The 23,612-nt window shown below is 43.7% G+C and overlaps 1 protein-coding gene and 1 long non-coding RNA gene across 2 annotated transcripts in view; both read left to right on the top strand.

The window, feature by feature from the left end:
* Positions 1 to 5,801: 5,801 nt before the first annotated feature.
* LEKR1 (leucine, glutamate and lysine rich 1) overlaps positions 5,802 to 23,612 on the top strand; it is a 162,735-nt gene continuing 144,924 nt past the window's right edge. The window contains exons 1-3 of the mRNA XM_019532510.1: positions 5,802 to 5,937; positions 6,955 to 7,082; positions 21,557 to 21,771. Coding sequence (XP_019388055.1) covers positions 7,035 to 7,082; positions 21,557 to 21,771 — 263 coding nt within the window. The 5' untranslated portion in view covers positions 5,802 to 5,937; positions 6,955 to 7,034. The remainder of the gene's footprint in view (positions 5,938 to 6,954; positions 7,083 to 21,556; positions 21,772 to 23,612) is intronic.
* Positions 9,839 to 14,579, top strand: LOC109308371. The gene is made up of 2 exons (XR_002100591.1): positions 9,839 to 10,599; positions 11,819 to 14,579. It is a non-coding gene; the product is annotated as an uncharacterized LOC109308371 (long non-coding RNA).

The following is a 23,612-nucleotide window of genomic DNA, read 5'->3' on the forward strand; positions in this document are numbered from 1 at the left end:
TGGGGACAAATGCTGGAGCAGCCAACTAAGGGCCATGTTCTTCTTGACCTGCTGCTCATAAACAGGGAAGAATTGGTGGGGAATACAGTAGTAGTTGGCAACTTGGGCAGCCAATGAGCCATGAGGTGATTGAGTTCAGGATCCTGAGGAAAGGAAAGAAGAAGAGCAGCAGAGTAAGAACCCTGGACTTCATAAAAGCAGTCTCTGACTTGCTTGGGGAACTCCTGGATAGGAGCTGGGAAGCTAGATGGAGGGGGAAAGAAGTCCAGGAGAGCTGGCTGTACTTTAAAGAAGCCTTACTGAGAGTGCAAGAACAAACTATACTGATTACGATTGAAGTCTCCCAAGAGAACTAGGGCCTGTGATTGGGAAACTTCTGCTAGCTGTTTGAAGAAAGCCTCATCCACCACTTCCTCCTGGTCTGGTGCTCTGTGGCAGATCCCCACCACAACATCACCCTTGTTGCTCTGTCCAGTTTTAGCTCTTCTCCCTTGCCTGTCCTTCCTGAACACTTTATACCCATCCATGGCAGTGCTCCAGGCATGCGAGCTCCCACCAAGTCTCTGTTATTCCCATCATGTCATAGTTCCCTGACTTCCTATTGGATGCTTACCTTACTGTGGTCATCTGACCCCAGCTGATTTCCTGCCCCTTGGGGCAGGGGGCTGCACCCAATGATCTTGCAAGGTCCCTTCCAGTCCTAATGTCTATGAAACCTTATTCCCAGGCTATTCCCCAAGTGTCAGCTCCCTGTTTTTTGCTCTGCACAGTTCTGCCTCTGCCTACAGTTCTTGTCTCATTCCTCAATTTCGTCCATGCTCCACTGACTTTCATACCTCAAGACTTTCTCCCATATTGCCATCCCACTGCCTTGAAAGAGCTCCTGGCCCTGCAACATTCACCCTCCACTCCCACCTTTTGTGGCATTCCTTGAGAGATTTGCTCTTCAGCGTTGACCATTTCCTTATTTTTTAAGAGGAAAAAATCACAACCAACCTGACTTAAGAAACAGCAGCACGGTATGCAAGTAGCATCAGAAACAACCCCTTGCCCTTATACAATGCCCCTCCCCCTCCTTGGCTTATCATCACATATCCCTTTCAGTGGACCTTGCCTGCAGGCCTCCCAACACAAGAACCTGTTTATTTCTGTCAAGTTCCCTGGGCCTGTAGGTAACAGCTTTATCACTGCAGGTCCCTTGTTAAACATTTAGAACCAGGAGAAGTTTCCAAATAGAATTGAATTCAAGTCCTCACTGCAAAATGGCTTTGGGAGTCTGTCTCATGGTAGGCATTGAATTAAAAAAAAAAAGTAAATAAAACCCCAAATCAGAGCACAAGCCTGATACAGAGAACAAGCCCAAGCTTTTTACAAGAAAGAGACATTTCCCTGAATTTAAATCCTTGCACCAGGCACACTGCTGGGGAGAAAAACAGCTCCCTGAATGTAAGCAAGGGGCTCTGTTCTGGGCACACTGAGCTAATTGTTGGAGTCAGGTTGTAAAGCAGTGGGTCTCAAACTTTTTTTGTACCAGGACCCATTTGTAATCACCAGTGGCCACTCCCAACCCAGGGCCCCTTACTTCTGGCCCACTATGCCTGCCCCAGCGTGCTGGGAACCCAAGCAGCCCCTTGCAGGCTGGGTCTCAGCCAGCCTGCAAGGGAAAACGCAGGCTCCCCGGTGCGTTTTTCCTTTGAAAGAAAATCCACTTGAAAAGTCTGTTCGGGCCCCTTTCGCGTACAGTCTTGCAATCCAGGGTTGAGGAAGGTTGCTGTAAAGGACCCTGATCACCAAGCACCGTGGGAGTTTGCCCCCGAGCTGGTTCCCGGGTTCCCTCGGCCCCACGGCTCCCCCCGCGCTGCACGCCGCGCTCCCCGGGGGAAGATGAAGCCGTGCTGGGGCGGGGGTTCAATCGTGTCAGCCCCTGGGCCTGGGCCTGCCACGCTCCGCTTCTCTACGGTAGAAACCTGACGGCCCCGCGGGGAGCGGAGCACCGCCGAGCGAGGCCCGCTCCCGCGCTTCGTGCCGCCGCTCGCCGTGCGTGCGTGCGCGCAGCCCCGGCGGTTCCCCGCAGCGCCAGTGCGGGCCTGGCGGCTGAGTCACATCCCGCCCGGCGGGCCCAGCCTGTGCTCAGCGCGCCGGGCTCTCCCGGGCCGAGCCGGGGCGGGGGGAGCCCTGCCCTGCCCTGCCCTCTCCCTGCAGGTCCTGGCGGCTGCGTGCCGACAGCGCTGCGGTTCCTCGCCTTGATCTCATCGCGGCTTCGCACGACACCCTCGCCCTGAACCTGACATGGCCTCGCGTGAGAGCGCGGCCCGGCCTCCGCCGCCCGCGGCCCCCCCGGCATGCAAATCCCCGGGCAGGGCTCACGCAGGGAAACAGCTGCTGCGAAAGCGGGAGCTGCTGCTCTCCCGGCCCGAGGAAAGGGCTCTGCAGCGCCCGGCCCCCGCGCAGCCCACCCCGGCGTCCCCGAGCTGGCACTGCCCCCCTCGCCCCGCGGCTGCATTTTCTAGCTGCACTCCCGGGGGGGGAGGGCTCGCCGGCGCGTAGCTCGGGCTGCTTGGCAGGGAGCTAAGCCCCCCCGCTCAGGCCGGGGCTGTGCGTGCGGCCCCAGCTGTCTCCGTCCCCCCCGCCGCCAGGCAGCCGCCTCCGCCCCCCGCGCACAGGGCGCCCTTGCGGGGGACACCTCGGATGCCAAGAGCTGCCGAGGCTCGCTGCTGCCGGCACCGGGATTAGCGAGCCGGGCCGGCACGCAAGGCCCCGCCGCGGGGAGCAGGCGCCGGGCCACGCACGCGAAGGGCGGCCGCAGGCCGGGGACTGCCCCGCGGTAGGAGCCGGCGCCTTCCGTGCGGCCGCGCCACGTGCGTGCAGCAGCGGCTGCGGCTTCCGGCCCGGCCGCGGGCTTGCGTGCGGCGCGGCGCGGCGAGCGCACGCACGGGTGAGCCGGGAGCTGGCGCGCAGGTGCTGCCGGGCCAGTCACGCCATGGCTGGGGGGAGCGACTGCAGTGCCCCGCGGCGGCGGGCGGGAGGCTGGGGTGCAGCGGGGGCTGGGGAGCGGCCTTCAATCCCGCCCACGTTTCAGAAAGCAGGAGCCCCCCTCCCTGGATCCCGGCCGTGCCCCGAGAGGGGGGGTCTCGGTTTGCAAGGAAGCGGCTGCCCTCGCGCTGGTGTAACAGGCTGCGCCCGAGGACGCCCTGTACCCTCCGCAGCACGGCCCGCCCCGCCCGGGGATGGACGGTGCCTGGTGTCAGCAGGGTATTTCCGATGTCCTACTTTGACTTTTAGTCCGGCCTGCTTCAAAGGAGTCAGGAGCTGCGTCCGGGTTTGTCCCGAAATAGGCGGAGCGGCTCTGCCCAGGCTGGCACGAAGGTGCGGGGAAGGCTGGGAGCGGAATGCGGAGCACACGCCGAGCCGGGCCGGCGCCCGCCCGGTCAAGCCGAGGGCAAAGGCCCCTGATGATTTCAGCCTGTGCAGCACAGGGGGCAGGATGATCTCCCCAGGGGTCTTGCACGTACTTAGCATCTCATGGTCTGACATCATCTCAGCAGAAGCAGGGGCAGCTAATACCTAATAACAGCTGCAGCCTGTACCTAATATTTCCGTGCTTATCTCATGTTAATTTTGGCTGCTTGCATTATTTATGTATTAGTTTGATGTAGAAGTGTTTCACTAATGCAGACAAGGGCAGTGTATTCATATTTGATTTTTTTTTTTTAAAAGGGGAAACTCAAACTCCCTGTCTTGGAAGCCCTGGATAAATGTTCACATATCCTGAATTTTGTGTAGCTACTTCTGCTATAGGCCTGACCCTATTGGGAACCAAAGTCCCTGAAATATGAGGATTCTCAGCACCAGACAGATAATGAACCTTTTGCAGTTGGCACTGGCCTTAACATTATCTTGTGCAGTTGTGTTTCATTCATACAGTTAGTGCTACCTCACTTTTAAGTGTAGATTTGAGCAGAATTAACCAATACATGGATTGTATTAGTTTGATCAACAACACTGCTGTCAGGCTGTCCTGTTTTTCATTACAAGATGTTTGCTGTTAGCTTTTATTCCAGTTCTGAATGACAGTGGATGTTTCACCCAGAACCATATTGTTAATCAAACCCTCTCTAAAGGGGGAAAATATCAAACACACAAAAATAGACCAGTTACAGCATTTGTCTCATTTGTTCTCATAGTTTATAGATTAACTTACTGTATTGGTCACAGGCATGGTTCAGGAAACGAACAAGATAAAGGGATGGAGATTCATGAACCCAGGAGGACATTAGGATCATAAAAAAGCAAGCTGGAAGGGCCCTGAAGAAGCCATCTAGTCCAACCCCCAGTTTAAGGCAAAATCATGTGTCTAAATTATCTCAGACAACTGATGACCTGTTCTGTTGCCAAAGCTTCATCCATAATACAGATGGCCTGCACCAGGTTCAAGGGGATGAAGACCTAAACAAAAGCTGTCAAAACCCTCAAGCCCAACACTTCATCAAACGTGTGACCCAGACTCCTGGCGTGTTGTGGCAAGGCTGACCAGAGTAAAGCAAAACGTTCCCAGAAGGTCGAGGCTGCTGGCCTTGGTTTAGGTTTGGAAGGCTGCACATAAGATGACAATGATGAAAAGGAGTGAGTGTGGGTTGTGAAACTAATTCAGTTGAAAGGAGTCACAATAAAAACTCCTACTTTGATTCTCACATCTTTAATTGATTTATTTACTTTTTATTGGTCTGTTGTAAACTCAAACAGATTTCATTCTAGGCTGGCAGAGAGAGCAAAGGCAGTTCAGACAGAGGTTGAACATATGTCCCAGCTTACAGGGATTGACCCAGGCTTGAGGAACAATTTGAAGGTCACAGACAGCTCAAGTGAAACCAAGATGCTCTGTTTTCAGTAAAACCGGTGAGGCTTCAGCTGGTTACTTCCCCACTGCTTGCTTCGCCCTGCCATGTAGGCTGTGCCCCCTTGAATACTCTGCTGCTTCCCTGTTGTTGGATTTGAAATGGCTTCTGCTCGCTCACTGGGTTATGAGATGGGACCTGGGACAGCGCAGTGCAGTCAGGCAGCAAAGTTGGTGAAGCAGCACCACAGCTGCTAGAGATGGCAGACTTTTGAACTTAAAACGTGATTTTTAGTTTCAATTCAGGCCCTGCAGAGCAGCAGGAGTGGAGATTGTGGTGCTGTATTATTCAAGGCCTCTATTACAGGAAATGACAAAGCAAGATCTCTTCTCGGCATGTCTGTGCTTGTCCAGGTAGAAGTTAAAGATAGCAACCTCAGGAGTATGCCCACTAATATTATTTCTCTTTCTCACTGAATAAAGCAACTTGACAATTTTGCATCGGGCAGGCTAGATTTGCATCCTGGGCCTGCACAAAAGTGACTCCCGTGCTTGGCTACACATACCATCATTTGATCCTCTCTCGGTTTTGTCTGGCAGTCCTGCCTCTGCCTGTAGCATTCAATGCACCAGCAAAACCCAGCCCTGCTCTTTCCCATGTCTGAAAGCCCCCAGGTGGCAACCGCAGCGAACTCGTGTTAGGGAAGTGCTGCCAGGTGCCCCTCGCCTGGCCGGCGGGACCTGGGAGTCTCCAGTCTTGCTCAGGGACCGAGGGTCGTGCGTGGCTTCCGCTTTTCCAGGCAAATGCGTTGTCACCCTGTGTAGGACGCACCGGGTGCTGCCCCTTCTTCCCTGACCGCCCCCCGGGCTCGCTCCTCCCCAGGAAAGAAAGGCGTGCTCATCTCCACCCCTGGTTTTATTTCACCCCCCAGACGAGGGCGGGGCTCAGCTCGCTGCCCCGCGGCTCCGGGCCGCCGCTCCGGCTCCCGCCCCCGCCGGCGCGCGACTCCTCCCACCCCTGCGTCACGTTTGAGTCACGTTCCCTGGGCTCCGGTTGCCATGGCGCTTAGGGAAGCCGTTGGCGCTGCACGATAGACGCCGAGGTAAGAGTCCCCCTCCCCCCGCGTGCAGGGCGCCCCGCGCGGGTCACGTCAGCCGTGACACTCCCACGATCCCGGCCCTTCTCTCTGGCGGGGGGCTCCTGCACTCCAGGGGCCTGGGGCTTGCATGGAGCATGGATTTAGGGGTGTAAGTTGTAGCCGTGTTGGTCTAAGGACATAAGCAGACAATAAAATACTACTACTAATAATATTAAAAAAATTATCAGATTTACCGAAAGACCCTTGTCTTACCTTGGGTTTAGCAGGCAAGGTTCTTTGGGTAAATCTGGTATTTTTTGTTACATCAACTCAAATAGTTGGATAAATTCTTCCTAGGAAACTTTGGGGCGAGGCAGCGCATGCAGAGGGTCTGTGCTGCCTCTGGATGGAGGGGTAAAGCAGCCAGAGGCCAATACATAGGCAAGAAAGCCAGTCAGTGCAAATGTAAATGCTTTGGATGGGAGGTGTAGGCCATAGCAGTGTCGGTCTTGGGACACAGGCAGACAAGGTTCTTTGGATGAATCTGATATTTTTTATTAGATCAACTTAAATAGTTGGGGGGGAAAATTGCCTTAGGAAGCTTTCAGGTTTAAATCCCTTTGTCAGGCTGAGGAAGCATCTGTAGTATCTGAAGTCCCCAGCTGGTGAGGCTGGGAAAGAGACTTTTTGGTGTTGGCACCACACAGACTTGAAGGACTGAGCTCTGCCCAGACCATAGAATTTGAAACATGAAATTTCCAAAAAAAGGTCTGAGAAGATAAGTCCAGGCGCAGGGCTCAGGTTTGTCCCTGCCTGGCTGCTCCCCACCCCTGCCTGCTCCTCCACTAGGACATCGGCATGGTCCTGAATCAGTTTGTCTTCCACACGGGAGTTCTTCCATTCACAAAAAAGTTCTGGAGGGGCCCTGGTGCCAGGGAGGGGGCTTTGAGTCTAATGAGAAGCACCTTGAGTCTAAATAGGTTGAGAACCACTGGTCTGTACCGTAGGCACGTACATTTTAACATCTTTTTCTCTTGATAGCTAAACACCTGCTGCTGACTGTGTAATCCCCACCAGTCCTGTCATCCTGCCTCACAACTGTGCCTGAATTTTGGAAGGCCATGGATCAGCATCTTCCTATGCACGCGTTACCTGAAGAAATCCAGAAGGTATAAAATGCTGGAGCCAACAATAACACCTTGGGTACAGATTTTGTAGTCACCTGTGAATATTTTGCTGGCCTGAAGTCAGTTCAGTTGCACTGCTGGGAGTGTTTTAGTTGCAAAATGGGTATTTTGGAGCCCTGTCCTTCTCTCTTCCTTCTGAACTTAAGTTACTTGCAGTCTGCTAATGATTTTTAAAACCATAGGGATTTTTCATCATATGGTAGCATTGTGCAATCTGCAGTATGGGAGGCAGGATGACTACTAGATGGACCTTGAGTCTGTTTCAGCATGGCAGTTCCTATGTTCCCCTATGTGTTGCCATGAGTTTGGAAATACTTCAGTCTTTTCAAATGAGTGCCAAGAAACTATCTTATACCACTTTATACTTTACCATATCTTATGTGTTTCTGCATTGGGCTATTAAGCTCACTTTTGTGTTTTGAGGTACACTGCTACTAAGGTAACCATGATGTTTGTAGAGTTTACATTGTGGCTTGTATAGTATAGTTTGGATAGAGATAATCCTGCCTTAGGCAGGGGTTGAACTAAATGACCTCTGGAGGTCCCTTCCAGTCCTACTTCTCTGTGAATTGTCCTTGAAATGGGAGCAGCTTATTGACATACATAAATGAAATTACTTTTATATTTGTTAGCAATTTATGTCTTAGCTGGCAAAATGGCAGCGTGTGCTGGCTTTCATGCCCAAATATCTCATAAAAAAGGAATGAAAATATTAGATTTCAAGTTGGTCTGTCCTGATGTAGTTCAGCCCTCAAGTGTTTCAGGAACTATCTGAAGCAGTCTTTGGACTTCTAGTGAAATGCATATATGAGAATGCATTGAGGAAGGATGAGGTATAAGGGAAACCACGGAAGGACAAATAGGGTATTTTTCTTTAAAAAGAGTGGAAAAGGAGGGGTATTTTTACCCTGATAACCTTGGATCTGGAAAGATCAATTTGTAAGCCTCAAGAGGATGACAGGGTGATAAAATACACTCTGTATACATCTGTCAAGAACAAATCACACCAAGCAGATCTAATTGTCTTCTTTGATGGGGTATCTTGACTTTAGTAAGGATTTTGACACTGTTCCAGATAGTATTTTTCCAAACAAAGTAGGGACATATAGATGAAGTCTACATGAGATTATTATAATGTTTGTATGCAACTGATGGGAAAAAAGTGTACTCAAAGAGTAAGTAATTTGCAGTCAAACTATGCTGATATATCAGTTGAGGTCCCACAGGGGTCTGTGCTGCATCCAGTACTGTCTGAATCACGGAATAAAGAGCACACGTGGGATAGTGACTGGCAACATATCAGAGCTGGAACAGCCCAGCTTGGGTCTGAGATCCTGGTGTTCCAGCCTGGCTGCGGCATGGGCACAGCTCCCCACCTCCTGACCTGGGGCAGCTCCTTGCAACCCACTTGAGCATGGCTGAAGCCCCCTGCTGCCAAACCACTGCTGAAGCCCCCTGGATCTGCAAGCCAGATCCGGCATGTGCACCTTATGTTGCTGACCCTTGATTGTAGAAAATTTGCATGTGGGAGGAGTTATAAGTTTCAAAACAAAAGTTTTGAAGGAGTTATAAGTTTTGAAGGAGTTTTGAAGGACAAAATTACAATTCAAAATCATCTTGGTAAATGGCTGAAATAGTCAGAATACAAAAGATGAAATACAATAAAGACAAGAGAAAAACATTATTTTGGGAAAGAAAAACCACGTGCACAAACACAGAATAGCAATAACTGACTACACAGTGATATGGCTGAAAGCCAGCTGAAAGCAGAGTGGATTATAAAGGGAGTATAAAGTTGTCAATGTGATACTGTTGCAAAAAAGAAATATTCTGTGTTGTATTAACAGGAGTATTTTATGGAAGACATAGGAGGTAATTATTCTGCTTAGCTGAGCTCTGGTGAGGCCTCAGCAATAACAAGTGAAGTTTTGGGCACCACAGTTTATGCAAGATGTAGCCAACATGGAGAGAGTTCAAGAGATAATAAAGAATGAAAAGCAGTGTAAAAACATGGCATGTAAATGAGGTTGAAAGACCTGCTAGACCAGAAAAGATGGAAGGGCATACAAGATAATAATCTTCAAACACATGAAAAGACAGTGCTTAATTGTTTTAAATTTAAAACAGTGATTATCTGTTCTCTGCATCCTTTGAGAGTAGAACAAGAAATAACAGTCTTACCATGTGCCAAAGGAGATTTAGGTTAGATATTAAGAAAAAGCTTCAAGATATAAGAATAGCTGAGCACTGGAACAGGTTACCTAAGGAAGTTATAACATGCTTGCTTAACCTTTGTATGTGATCCTACCTTAGAGTAAAGGGATAAATTCACTAACCTCTTGAGTCTCTGTCCAACCACAGTGAGTTGTATTGTAACTGGGTGCTCAAGTACTGTGGGCAGCAGCCATGCATGGGGGAGCATCAGTGCCTTTGGGGATTTTTCTTCTTAAATTGAAACAAACAGTGTAAGGGAAGTACATGCTATTGTGTATTGTCTTTACATTTTACAAGTATTTAAATAAAAATAACTTCTTTCCACATAAAGTTTTGAATTTGTTTGAATATAACATTTAAACTATATTAAGTGTGCTGTATTTTAATTTTTTCCTAATCAAATATTTCAGTTCAAATATGTGTGGCTATTAGGACATAAAATTTACATGGGGGTCTTTTTTTTAGTTTTTTTTTACTAAATATGAGTGAAATAAACATGCTAAATCAGATCACACACAATTTAGGGCATTGGAAAAATTTCCAGAAAATTTTCCAATTCCAAATTTTCCAGAAAACCCACATCTCTGAGTGCAGCCATGAGCTATATAGCAACTGTCCCATGGCAGTTTTGCTTGACTATAACAGCTGTCCTATGGTACTTCTGCAATTCCTGTTCCTATGTCATCTGTCCTTTATGTGGACCTCCTCCTTCACCCTCCACTCCAAGAAGCCAGATGGCACTTTTAAATTCTCTGTTTGATATTTAAATTCATGCTCCCTTTTTCTCATGGATTGCTCTTAGCTACCAGTACTGCCCTGACCAGCTTCCTTACCAGCCTTTGCTCTGCTTAGCTAATGGGGTGTTCCCAGTGTGCAGCTAGCTGGCTGTAGAGAAACACAAGCATCTTGATGACTGTCTGGAGGCAGTGTTCCAAGCATCCTGCAGAAACAGGACTATTCACCATTTCAGCACCCGTTAGGAATCTCAGGACTCAGTCACAGTTCCAAACACATATCAAGCACCTCAAGAAACTGTACTGGAAGGCAAAGGATGCACACCAGTGGTCTGGTAATGCCACCTGCTTTGTATCTCTGAGCTTGCCAGTGCTCTGAGCACCGAACCCACAGCTTTCTGCAGAAGACCCTTCTCCCAGAAGCAGAGCCAATTCAGCAAGCTCTTGCACCGGGCATCCTGGAAGAGGTCTCTGAGGAATTTGGTCAGTAATGAAGCCACTAATGCTCCTGTAGAGGTAAAAGTGGAATAATCAACTTGATCTTGTGCTTGGTAAGTACTGTCAACAGTATTTGTTACTGCTATGAAAGAAGTCTTGGTATAAAGGGTTTCATTGTAGAGGGGCAACCAACTCAGAGGGATTTGGGGGTTCCCAGGATACGATCAGCCTTGATCAATGTTAGAAGTCACATAAAAGTTTATATGCAGCAGCTTTCTCTCCACCCCACTCCCTTCTATTCCATGCTCCTTACCAATGCCATGTAGATTCCAAAATCGCCACTGAGCAGTAAAAAGAACAAGTGTCCATGTCCAGTGCTAAGCATTTTGTAGTATTGCCTTATCAAGTTAAAGTACAGTTATATGGTCAAATGCTTTGTAGGAGCAGATACATAAGAGATATATATATATTTTGTTGCTAAAGCTTTGTCATTATTTGTGTAAACATTCTGTTCATGGATTACAGTACAAGGAAATGCATTTAAAAATAGCGTTGTGACTTGACCTGCAAACTGTAATGGCTGCTTCACTGGAGAAGATTTGTCAATATTAAAAGTCACTTCTGTCCTTCCAAATCTCTTTCCAGGAGAGCTATACCAGGGAGCAAGGAGGAATGGGAAAAGCTGCTGTTTTTTGACAAACAACTTGTGAGGGCTTACAGTTGCTCCAGAAATAAATAACTAAACCTCTCAGTTTCAAAGTCCACATTTTTTGAGGATTTCTCTTATGTTGGTTCTTAGAGAGAATGGTCCGTACCTGTGAGCCTCCTAGTTCTTAATTCAGCAGCTTATCTATGTTCTTCTGGATCTTTCTCCACCGCAGAAAGTGATGCCTGCATATTTGGTGTGTGGGAGGATTTTTAGTGAAACTCAGTAGACTCCTCAATTTGCTTATATGTTGCTCAGTGACAAAAACCTTAAAAATCCCATCACATAGATTAAAGGAATGTCATCTCTGGATGCCATTTCTGTTTCCTTTTATCCTTGATGGGCTTCTCAGCCTGAAAAAAAAAAAAGAGAGAACCTGGGCCACAGGCAGACAGCATGATGTCCATTAAAACATTATATAATGTAAAGAAAAAGCATGAAGTCATCATGTTTGCCATTTTGTCACTTTATATCTCTGGAGAGTCAAGTTTGAAATTGAAAGAGGATGGCATACCAAAAAGATCAAAGTTGTAGCCTTATGACAAGAAGTCATGTGAGAAGGATGAATTTGTTACAGTTAAGGAATAAAAATGAATGGATACTCTCTCTCTCTCTTTCCATTTCAGGCACTTGGAGTTCTGAAGGACTAGCTTTTCTTCACATACATTTGAGTATACAGACTTGTACCGCAAAGGGCAAAAGGAAAGCACCATGTGGATGACATTGTCAAAGAGATGCAAAAAAGAGGTGTAGATTAAGGGAGATACTAAAGACCAAGGAGGAACAGGAGCACAGAGTAACTGGGAGAGAGGTTTATATAATGAGAGACTGTAGAAAGGAGGCAGGAACAGGAACTCATGGAGCAACTCTTCAGAATGGCACTGAACTGGCCTGAGTGCCCACAAGTCTTCATGCAGACCCAAGATTCTTTGCAGGCTTCTAAGTAGGCCAGCTGTGTAGGGCCAGGCATTGGTGATAGTTCTTTGTGCAGGGTCAGGCTACGTGCGCTCTCTTTTAACACAAGTCCTTTCTCTAAATGCTTTGTCAGGCACAAGAAGCTCTACAGTTACCTGCCCTCTCCAGTATGCTCTCCAAAACTGCAGACTGTGCAGATTGGAGGTGGAAATGTCAGTGTTTCTTTGGGACTTGGACAGCTCTAGTAACTGCTGGGAGGAAACCCTTTCTCTCTTGACTCCTGCTTGGTTCCATACTGCATGAACAATAAGAGGTCAGAAGGAAAAAGAAAACAAGAAGGCAAAGCAAGCAGCCAGTGACACTCCCACTAAAGCTGCCTGCTTTTTTTGCATTTCAGTTTTAATTTGCATTTCATTTTTTCATGTTCCACCTAGTGAATTAGAACACATTTGTTTTTTGTTCAGTCAGTAAGTCTGACTGCACTATTCTAAAGTTTTTCCTTGCATCTATCCATGAGTTTAGCAAAGTTCTGTGCTTGTTTCAGGACTTGGCTACTTGATTCTGATGGTAAACTGCAGCTCTGCCATAAGATTTTATTGAAGTACAAGCAGGCAAACTACTCAAACCAATAAACTGGCAGCCTGTGTCCCTAAACTAGCAAGCACAGAGAGTTACATTTAAATTAAATCCAAATCTTTTAAAAACATTTTGTTTGGCAAATAAATCAACCCTATCCAATGCAGACTATAACATTAATCGTGGACAAAATACTGCGTACAGATTAGCAATCCTCTCACCCCAGAAGACTGAAAAAATATCAGAACAGACACATATCAGTACATCATGTTCTATGGGATTTTTCTGTCTACAAGACAGCAAGGCATTAACAATTAATTGCTCACTAAGATCTCCATGAGTAGCATGGATGCGAACATATGCAGTATTCTTAATTTGACTCCTTGGTCCTGTATATTGCTTATGGGGGCACTTTCCAGTCATGCAAATTGGCTAAGAGGTTGATTCTATATGAAAATACCTTTACTCCCTTTAGGGAACTTTGTGCCCTAAAGCTTGTCCAACAACTCTCCCAACTATACAATTGGTCTAGTACAACAATGACTTGTCTTAGTTTTGGACGCTTACTTTCTGAAAGCATACTGCTGTTCCAGATGTACTTTGGATACTGCAATTTCACAGGTAAACGTCTGCCATTACCAGCTTGACAATTGATCTGCTAATGCTAGCTGAGTAAGTTACGCACTTATAGCAATATGGGATAGCCAGTTCTAAGACTGACAAGTAATACCCTTCTATTCCAATAGGGGTTTTCATTTATTGTGGCACAGCAGAATTGGGGCAAGTTTCTTACATGTGTCCATGAAAATCCACTTTATTAGTTGCAGATTTTGAAGCCACTGTTGGTCACTTCATGTGTGCAAAATAATACGACTCCACTGCCCTATGCTATTTCTCCTCCAAAACTATGTGGGTTAGCAATTTTACCATTCATTATGTCATCCAAATTTGTTTTAAATGGTATTTCCAGTCCATCTTGCATCTTTACACATTTTTGTAATGACTGATGCTCCATTACCATCCCTTTGAACTAGCACCCCAGATCATAAGCAACTAACCTGTAGGCAAGAGGCCCTCCTTCAATGTATTCATGGTTTTGATTACTGCTGCTAACACTTAAAACCAGGTGGTCTTCTGGGCTGACAAAACTGTATTTAATGTTGGGCTAAATAAATTTTAATATGGGGAGACATAAAGAAAAGGCTGCTTTTCCTATGATGTACAATAGACAAATTCCTAGAAGGGCTCTGTTCTGTATGGTATAAGGGAATCTGTGGTTCATACACCCTGGATAATTTTTTGCATCATGCACAAATACTGATAATTGTAGCATGGACAGTAATCTGTATTTGTGTGATGTAGGGTGGACAGTAATTGGGGCTTATCATATGCAATAAAAGGCAGTGTGGATGGAGATTGCAGGTGTGCATCAATACCTACCATTATAGATGTGACCAAAGTCATGTTTTGTGGTTTATTATTAATGCAGCAGCTAATGTATGAAAAAAAAATGAATTCGTATGACTTTTTTTCAAAATGTGTCTTATATTCATTGTTTCAATGCATGTTTGAAAGGTCCTTCTTCCACACTGGAACATTCTGTTCTATTACCCTATTTTTACTGTTCATGTATGTTCAGAAGTTTTACATACTGCAATTTTCTTGTTTTTATGAGGAAAGTTCAATAAAGTATTTATACATATAATTTAAAATGGCGTGGCAAGCTGTGTTCTTTTCTTACTAAATCCTGGCTGAAAAAGTTGACTATGTAATTTAAAGGTACATAAAATTGAAACTTTCTTGTAAATAGAAATTTATTGAAATTTGTCTCTTGAATAACTGAATAACAGGAGTTTCAACATGCTCAAACCTGAATAGTAAGGAGATTTCACTTTCTCCCTGTATTACTCGTTGTATAATTTACCTGAATGTTTCTTTTTGTGTCATGGGGGTGGGGGATTTTTGGTGCTAGGAGGGAGAGAAATAGAGCTATGGGGAACTAAGGGTAATCTGGCAGAAGGGGGCCAAAGAGGGGAAGGAGATACAGATTCAGATTATGGAGACAGAAACTAATACACCAGAGGATTAAAACTATCTAAAAGGAGAAAAAGAATTAACATGTCTGCAGCTTCATAAAAGTTGTGTTTTTAACTATCATTCAGCCTCTAGTATGATTTGGCTAATATGATTTTCCAACACTAAGTTTTAACATTCAGTACAGATTTATATTTTATAGATATCCGATCCTACTGGAGTTTATTACAGCGCATTAATATGCTTGTGTAGACGTGCCTACAGGTGCCTACAGTGTGGATTTAGATGTAATTTGAATGACACGCTATCTTGGCTCAATTTTCTGTTTGTCTTTGGTAGGCTACACAAGTCCAGCATAGTCATGCAATAACATTATTTCTTTCAAAATTTAATACAGCTCTGAGCTGAATCTACTACCACAGATGCTGTAGTTTAACAGCTGGTACAACATCAGAACTGAAAAGACTTCCCTTTAAAATGATTTGTTCTGCGTGCTCCTTTTGTCATGCTTTCTTGTTGTCTGCTGTTGCATATACTGGGGCCTTGGTACAAAATCTTAGGAGTCTAGTCTATTCCCCAGTTTTAGCTCATTTTCATCTGTGAATTTAGCTTTGTTTTCTGTTTGTGATTTGCTTTACCCTGTCTCTTTTGATGTCCAAGGACTCTCTCCCACATGTGAATATCAGTGTATACACACAGTACATTCATACAAAAACAAAAAGCAAGTACTTTGATATCCAAATGTTGGTCAGCTCTGCCTTAATATAACCCCCTTTCTCACTTGCCATTGATTTTATACTCCCCTTGCCCCACATGCATGCTGCTATCCAAAACTGCAGTACTAAGGAAGGAAATCTTTTCTTTCTGTTGCTTCAATCACAACTTCTCTTTTCTTGAATCACTTGGGTGGCCCTCTGTCTTTTACCATGTCAGAGACTGCAGAGAGATGAAACAATTACACTTATTTAAAAGGAGTGTGAGGATTTGCCAGTCAAGAGCACACATTAGCTGACCTGATTTGTGTGTCCAATCTATTTACAGTAACTGGAAACTAAATTGGAGTAGCTTATCCTAAAGTGAAATAGCTGATAAATCACTAGTTTAGCTTCCACTAACTCTGAGACAGATCAGATGCATAACACAGTTACCGCACATCAAGCTAATTCATTGTAAGTTGTACTTCTAAATGGGTGTAATTGTTTTGTCTTTCCATAGCCAGATTCAGTGTACTCATCCAGGTTGAGGCCTACAGAGCCCTTCACATACATCTCTGATCTTTTCTTGTTTCATTCATTTTGTGCACTCTGTATTATGTAGACCTCTTCTACAAGTGTACTAGAGAAGCAATCAGGTAGCAACCAGATGGTAGCAATCTGTTGGCCAAGCTATAGATCAAGTGTCAGCAACCTTTTAGCAGTGGCAGGCTGAATTAACAGAGCTTGGTCTGAACGTGGTAACACTGATGCTGCTGCTTCCCTTGTGAACAGATCCCCTGCTATTTCCATGCTTCTTACCCTCTTGCCACTGCCTTGCTTATCATCTGGCCACTACTAACACTTCCTCTGCAGCCAAATGGACTTCAAGGACTGGACTCAGCCTGCAGGTTGTAGGCTGACAGCCCCTGTAGTGATGAGATCACTATGACCATAACAAGTTAGCTAATAGATATCTTAGGCTTTATAAATGGCAAGTCATTGCAGCATTCCTCGCCCCTCTGGAAAGTATTTTACTGGAATCAAGTTTGTCTATCTAATTTTGCCAAAATCAATAATGTTCTGACAAGGGAAGCAGCCACAGAGAGGTGAGAGCTCAGCCAAGTCTACCTAAGCAATAAAATATGTGGCCCTCTTGTAGGAGTAAATTTTTCAAGTTTGAAAATGAATCTTATTTCAGATGGTTGGTTACTGCATACTTTATTTAATACTATGCCATACCCTCAATGTACTGGTTTTCTTACAATTAATTGTTTCTCTTTTCTGTGTCCTATCACAGAAAAAAATAATGATTATATTTGTTTAGGTTTGTAGCTATTGTTGGATGTTTATAATGTTTTTTTTCTAAGTCTTAGGTATACATGTTTCATCTTGCATTTCTATTTGAAACTCAAAGTAACTTTATCAGCAGTGTAACCATAACAGATAGCAATATCAAGAACAGTACAGTGCTACACACTTGTTAGAGAGAGGCAGTCACAGTTCCTTTCCTTCATTATTTAACTGATGCAGAAGCACTTTGATGAAGAAAAACAAAACGTTTTTTTAAAAATGTTTAATCCTGTCAGGCTGACTTTAAAGACAGTTGAGGGGCCTAACACTTAGCAGGATCAGGCCTTGACTTAGCTGCATTTTCACCTGTGAATCATGCCTTTTCTTTATACTGCTTTAGTGTACAGCCTGTGCTGAGCTCCATGCTGCCATAGCTAGGCTGTTACCAGTCACAGAGTCAGCTAGTTTAAACGTGGCTTATGAATATCTACCTTGCGTTCCAGTGACTGTAGCACTTTACTGAGAAAAGTAAGGCTCTGATGGGGAGACAGAGCTTTCTTTCCTTCTGCCCTTTCATAAAACCACCTCATTTTAGTATGACTCTTGGGTAGATAGACAATTCAAGATCAGAAACTGAAAGTGCTATTGACAGTCCTCTACATTTTTAGTTTACTTTGCCTAGGGTGGGGGGAGATAACAAACAAACAAAATACAACCTTTTCCCCTTAAATCCAGATGGGAATTATTTTTGTATATTACCATTTTAAATTTAAACTTAATAGTTCCAAACTAGTCAGTTCAGTTAGAAAAACTGTAACAGACTTGCTCCTTTTGAAGATTCTGATGTTATTAGATTTACATTTTTAAATTCCAGTTTCGACCTGTGACATAGATATTATGTAGGGACAGAGCAAAGTGTCCATAATTGTTTATTTGAAAGACAGACAGAAGTGGTGGGGCTGCAAGGGAGCACAATGTTCTTTTTGGGATAACAATCCTCTCCTCCCTTCCCCATAACAGCTCATTTAGACCTTTTTCAATATAGTAATTTCAGTGCTTGGAACCTTATGGTATTTATTCTGAATAACAGTTTCATATTTCCAAGCACAGATTGTAACTGCCAGGAAAAATAAACTTGATTTTTCAGTTCATTCAGAGCCACTGTAGCTATGGTCATTTTATACTGAGGCAAAATTGAGAGACAGGAAAATAAACCTTGCTTGGTAATTCCAGAGCAAACCTCCTTAACTACCATTTTTATGAAGGTATATTTAAAAATAATACATGTTTTTGAACCATGACATAGGGACTCTGATAATTTTTGAGAACTTTCCTTTTAACTAAATGTTAATTCTTTCTGTTTTTCCTCTAGTCAGTCCAAGGGATTGCTTGGTTGCTTTCTTCGTTTTCAGTATCTCTGTATTACATGTACGCCTTGGCTTTCCTTGTCTCATGTCTGCAGGCCCTGGCTGCATGAACATACTCTTCTCTGGATCCTGATCCATTTTTCCATTTCATGTATGCTTCTTTTTTCTTTTTGAGAAGTTCCGTAATGTCTCTGTTGAGGCAAGTGGCTCTCTTAGTCCCTCTTCCTCCTTTTGATCGCATGGGGATGGCCTCTTTTTAAGCAGTAAGAATAGCCTCCTTGAGGAAGTGCCATCCTTCACGAGTTCCCAAGTCGTTCAGTTGCTGGTTGCAAAGGGCCTTTCCAACTAGACTCCTGAGTTTACCTAAGTGTGCCCATCTGAAATCTAGGACTTTTGTTCTGCCAGTGGAGCTGGGGCCTTTCAGTGGATGGTGAATCTGATCAGAATGTGATCTCTGTCACTCAGAGCATCTTCAATCTTCAGGTCACTTAGCACGTCTTCCCCTTTGGCCAGCACCAAGTCCAGATTGGCTTTACTCCTAATTGGCTCCTTCACAGCCTGTGTCAAGAACAGGCCATCTGTAGTTGCCAAGAAGTTGGTTGATCTGCTGTAGCTAGCTGAATGATCTTCCCAGCAGATGTCGAGGTAGTTGAAGTCACCCATGAAAATCAAATCTTAAGTACTTGCTGCTTTGGCCAGTTCTATCCTTAACAAATCCCTTCCAGTCTTTCTTTCTATGATTCTGTGATTCATGTTCTGATATATTGAATGCCCTACCTGTCTTTCCTGCTACTCTTCCATCTTTCTTCTGCCCTGTCTCTAAGTTCATTGAACACAAAGTCTTCATGTGTTGCTTCGCATTTCTCTTCTGTCACAGATTCATAGATGCTAGGGTCAGAAGGGACCTCAGCAGATCGAGTCCAACCCCAAAATGCAGATATTCTCCAGTATGCTGTAGATATGCTTGTCTGGCTTGCCATCTCTGCTCAATTGAAACTGCTCTCATCAAGTCCTGTTAGGGTATGTCTGCATTGTTGTGGCAACATGCTCCAACTGGGCTGTTCCTGAGCATGCCCTACCTACCCATGCTGTTCATAACTTTCAACCCCAGAAATGCATTGATGAGTTTGTTTCAGGGCCATCCTCATCAGCCAGTCTCAAGTACACCTGAGATTAAGGTTTTGAGGGCAGCAGTAGTGGGATGCCATGGTATAATTCTGGGTTTGGACATGCAAGTGGGAATGAGTGGAATGAGTGTGCTTGGGAACTTCCTAGCTAAGGTACACTGTCACTTTGGTATGAACTTATCCTTAGTGAACTCTCTTTGACTAAATATCAAAGCCTCTACTCCTTTCTCAGCCTCCTTGACCTTTCTGCTGCTCTAGACACATTAGGTCGCATCCTTTTTGAAGTCTTGTCCTCTCTTGTTTATCATCCTATTTGGTTGGTTGGTCATTCTTTGCTCTTCTCACTTTCTGTTAGTGTCTATATGCCTCTGTTTGAGACCCATTTTTCTTGTCTTTCCACATTCTTTGTGTGGTCTTATCCATTGTAATGGCTTCAGATACCATCTGTGCCGATGGTTTCCAAACAGATGTCTCTCTTCAGTCCTGCATCTCAGTTTTTTTCCCTGACGTAATCTCTTAGCTATCTTCCGTTTGACTTAATATAACCTGGGCAAAACTGAACTTTTTTCAGGCCATCCATAGTACTCTTTCTTTCCTTATTCAAAATATTACACTGTTCTTTTTGTTGCTTAGGCCTGCAGCTTGGGTGCTTTTTTTGGACACTTATCTCTGACCCCCAGATATTTGAGATCTTTGATCTACTTGTTACACAGTATTTCTTTGACTTGACCTTCCTGTCTGCCTATATACAACTGAGACTGTCCTTCAGGCCCCTACCATTTCCTAATCTGATTACTTTAATCACCTCCTATGTGACCTCCCTGACACGTACGTTATTTCCCTCCCACAGATTCAGAATGCACTGCAAAGATCATCTTTCTACTTGTCACCACTACTCACCTCTTCTGGCTTGTGTAGTATCAATAAGATTGTTAAATAGTTGCAGAATGTTTATTGTTAGTTAAAATAGACGGGGGTGAGTTTGCAGGACTGTGAGAGAAAAAATATTTTACTTTTAAACCAAGCAAATTTGGTCTTGAAGTCTTGGAGAGAGAGATCAGAATGGAAAGCACAAGGATGACAATCTACTGACTAGTAGGGCTGTGTGAAGCTTTGGGTCCTTAGTCCATCTGGCAGAGATTCAGCCTGATTTGGTGGCTGAATCTCCAAATTTGAATCAAATCAGGAGATCATTTAATCTCTCCGAATCAATTTGGAGAGTTTTGGAAAGATTTGATGATTCGGACATAGACATAGCTTTAAATGGTCTTTCTATGTACCTCAAGGTACCAGGCAATAAGTGTCCCATGGGAGTGTGGGGGGCTCCCCAGTGTGGTTGGCAGCAGACCTGGAAGTGGACCAAAAACACTTCTGATCCACTTCTGGGTTCACCACCAAGCATGGGGGCCCCCCATCACACACTCCTGTGGCACACTCCATCTGCCCCAGCCTTGCAGCATTCACGAGGTGTGCCTGGTACCTTGAGATATGTAGAAAAACTTTTAAAGCTGTGTCTATGGCCCAATCACTGATTTTTCCGAGTCAGCATCGAATCTGCAGATTCGGATTCGGGCCAAATCCAAAACAAATATGGCCTGTTTCACACACCTCTACTGACTAGTATGTATGTCTGAGAGTCTTCGTGCATTTTTCTGGGCCTGTTAGATTTTCACTAAGCTTTGCTGAAAGTGTTGCAGTGTCATAAATGTATAATTTTTCTCTCATTTTAAGAAATGGTGGCTCAATTAGTTGCCCATTATGTGCTGAATATTTATGTTGATGAATTACTTCACACCTGCCAAATCAGATGGAATTTCTGTGTCACACAAATGCCATGTATATTATATCTCACGATAACCACTACTCTAGTCATTATGAAATGTGAATTCTGTTGGGGTATATCACTCCTTTCGTTTCCAGATGTTATGTCTAAGAGAAAACTATTTATCAGGAAACAACAAACTTCAACATCTTTCTGCCTCACACAGTCAGAAAGTCACAACAAGAAAATAACTTCAGAGATTGTAAAGGTTTATTTTCTTTATACCACCTATCCATAAAAACTGCATCAGAGGTTTGTCTTCCCTTTTTAGATGATATAATGGGAGTTATGTAAGATACACTGAAAAGTCCCTACACCTTGTAAGGTTCCCAAAAATAGATATATTATTATAGTTTGTGTTCTTGCTAATGTGGCAACTGTTTTCACTATTACTACATGGCAAAACAATAAATAATTTTGTGATCAGAAATGTTCCTTTGCAATGAATAGTTTAAATGGGTCATATTTCAGAATGATTCAGTATTCCAATTTCTTTCAGTGAGTTTCCTAAATACAGTCTGATTATATCTTTTTTTAGATGTCCCGGGATGAAACAGTATGTAAATATTGTGGAGTCAGCTATCTGATCCTTCATGAATTTAAGCTGATGGAAGAAAAAGTAAAAGCAATGGAAAACAAGATGAAGTTTTATGAGGAAAGTGTAGAACGGGAGAAAAGGCTTCAAGCAGAATTGCAGTCTCTTAGCCAGGACTTTGAACTTTGCAGAACTGACAGTGAATCAAAAACAGAAAGGTTGGAACATGTTCATTATCCTTATTTTTTTTATGTAACAATACAAATTAATTTAGTACCAAGGAAGTTTCAGCCAATACATTTTGCCTCCCCTGCCAGAATCAGCCAATATCAGGTATAGTTTATATAGCATTGTGGTGTTTATTGTTTAAATATTTAGTATCTGAATAGTTTAGAACCAATTATTACATTTAAAATGAAAGAAAGGTTAGAAGTTATTTCAGAGATGGCTAAAGACAAATATTGGAAGTAGTCTAAATCAGATACTTTGGACTACCTGTCCTGTAATCAAATTCTCTATAATGGTTCAAATCAAAATTTAGATCATTAATGTACTATAATCAGAACATGTGCACACAACACCTTACAGTGCTAAAGGAATAACATAATCTCTGACATTCAGAGTTTAAAATCCAGTGCCCAAAAAGAATTATTTAGAGTACTCAAACCGGTAAGAAAGTAGAACTCATTTTGAGATGGCTTTGAAGTCTTTATTATGTAGGAACTTACCTTACAAATGCATAGTCATGTATAAAGTAAGTTATTTCCATGTAGTTCCAGTAGGATCTGTTAAAATTTTGCCTTCACAGGAACTGCAGTACCTATGGCAGTACTGTAAACATACAACTCTTTTATTTTCCATATTTTATCTGGTTGATTTTGCTTAGAGACATATGCATAATCACAATAGAAATAAAAATGGAGAATTGGATTCATAGATGGAAATATTTGAAACTCTTGCTAATAATAAAAGTTCATTCCATCAGGCAATTATTATCCAAAACTGGAAAGAATAAAATAAAATAAAGGTTACTGACAGTTTGAACTCTCAGAGCTAAAACCTGGTTTTACAATAACATTTTCCTACCTTTTATGAGGATGGGTTTGTGTGGTTTTTTTGTCCTGTTGCTAGGTTAAAAATGAAAAATAAAAAACCCCAAATGAGCAACAAAGGAAACTAGGAAACATGGCTATACAAATATTTCTGTCATATGCAATATGTTTGTTCCTTGTTGTATATATGCCTGTTGTCAGTCAATACTGCACAACTTACCAGTGGGAGAATGATTTGGAATAGCTTTAAACTGAAGCTCTAGGGCAGTGACCAAGAAATGCAAATGCTTCCTTTATCAGATAAATCTGCTTTATGTTTCTTCCTATTTATCAGCAAAAATTACTTTAAGCATAGAACTAGAAGCCCTAGTTATACAATGAACAGTCCTTTTCCTAGTTTAAGAGGATAGGTTTGTTCTTGTATCTCACAGTTGATCTTAGGAAGACAGGAGAAACCCAAATATAGAAGCTATTTCAAAGCCTTTTTCCTATTCTTTTAAACTTTTCCTCATTACTTTCATTCTTTGGGTACTTGTACAAGTCAATATGATATAAAGGATAGCTTTAAACAAGCTAGCTCTTGAACCACTAACAGTTGCAGCAATATGGACATCAGCATGGCCTGCAATCCCACGTGGCAATCTCAGTTTAAGTTTAGAGGCTAGGGACAGACATTACACATAAACCAGTTTAAGTGATCAAAAACTGGTTTAAACTTGTAACAGAACAGATGTTCAGTGCATATTAACCAGTTTGAAAATGGCTGAAACTGGTTTGAGATAAATCTGGTTGAATGTAGTATCGGTGTCGCAAGGTACTTGCCCGCCCCGCTCCTGATGATGGTGAAGAACTTAAGGGGGAAGGTGTGTAGCAGAGCACTAGGGTGCTCGCTACTAGCACCAGTAATAAGGACAGCTGCCAATTAATAGGGCAGCACAGGTGAGGGTTGCTAGGGCAACTAATGTTGGTCAGCTGGCTAGAAGAGGGCAGGGCCGGGCCTTTATAAA

This window comes from Crocodylus porosus, unplaced genomic scaffold (genome assembly GCF_001723895.1).
Source record: "Crocodylus porosus isolate Cpor-Errol unplaced genomic scaffold, CroPor_comp1, whole genome shotgun sequence".
NCBI lineage: Eukaryota > Metazoa > Chordata > Crocodylia > Crocodylidae > Crocodylus > Crocodylus porosus.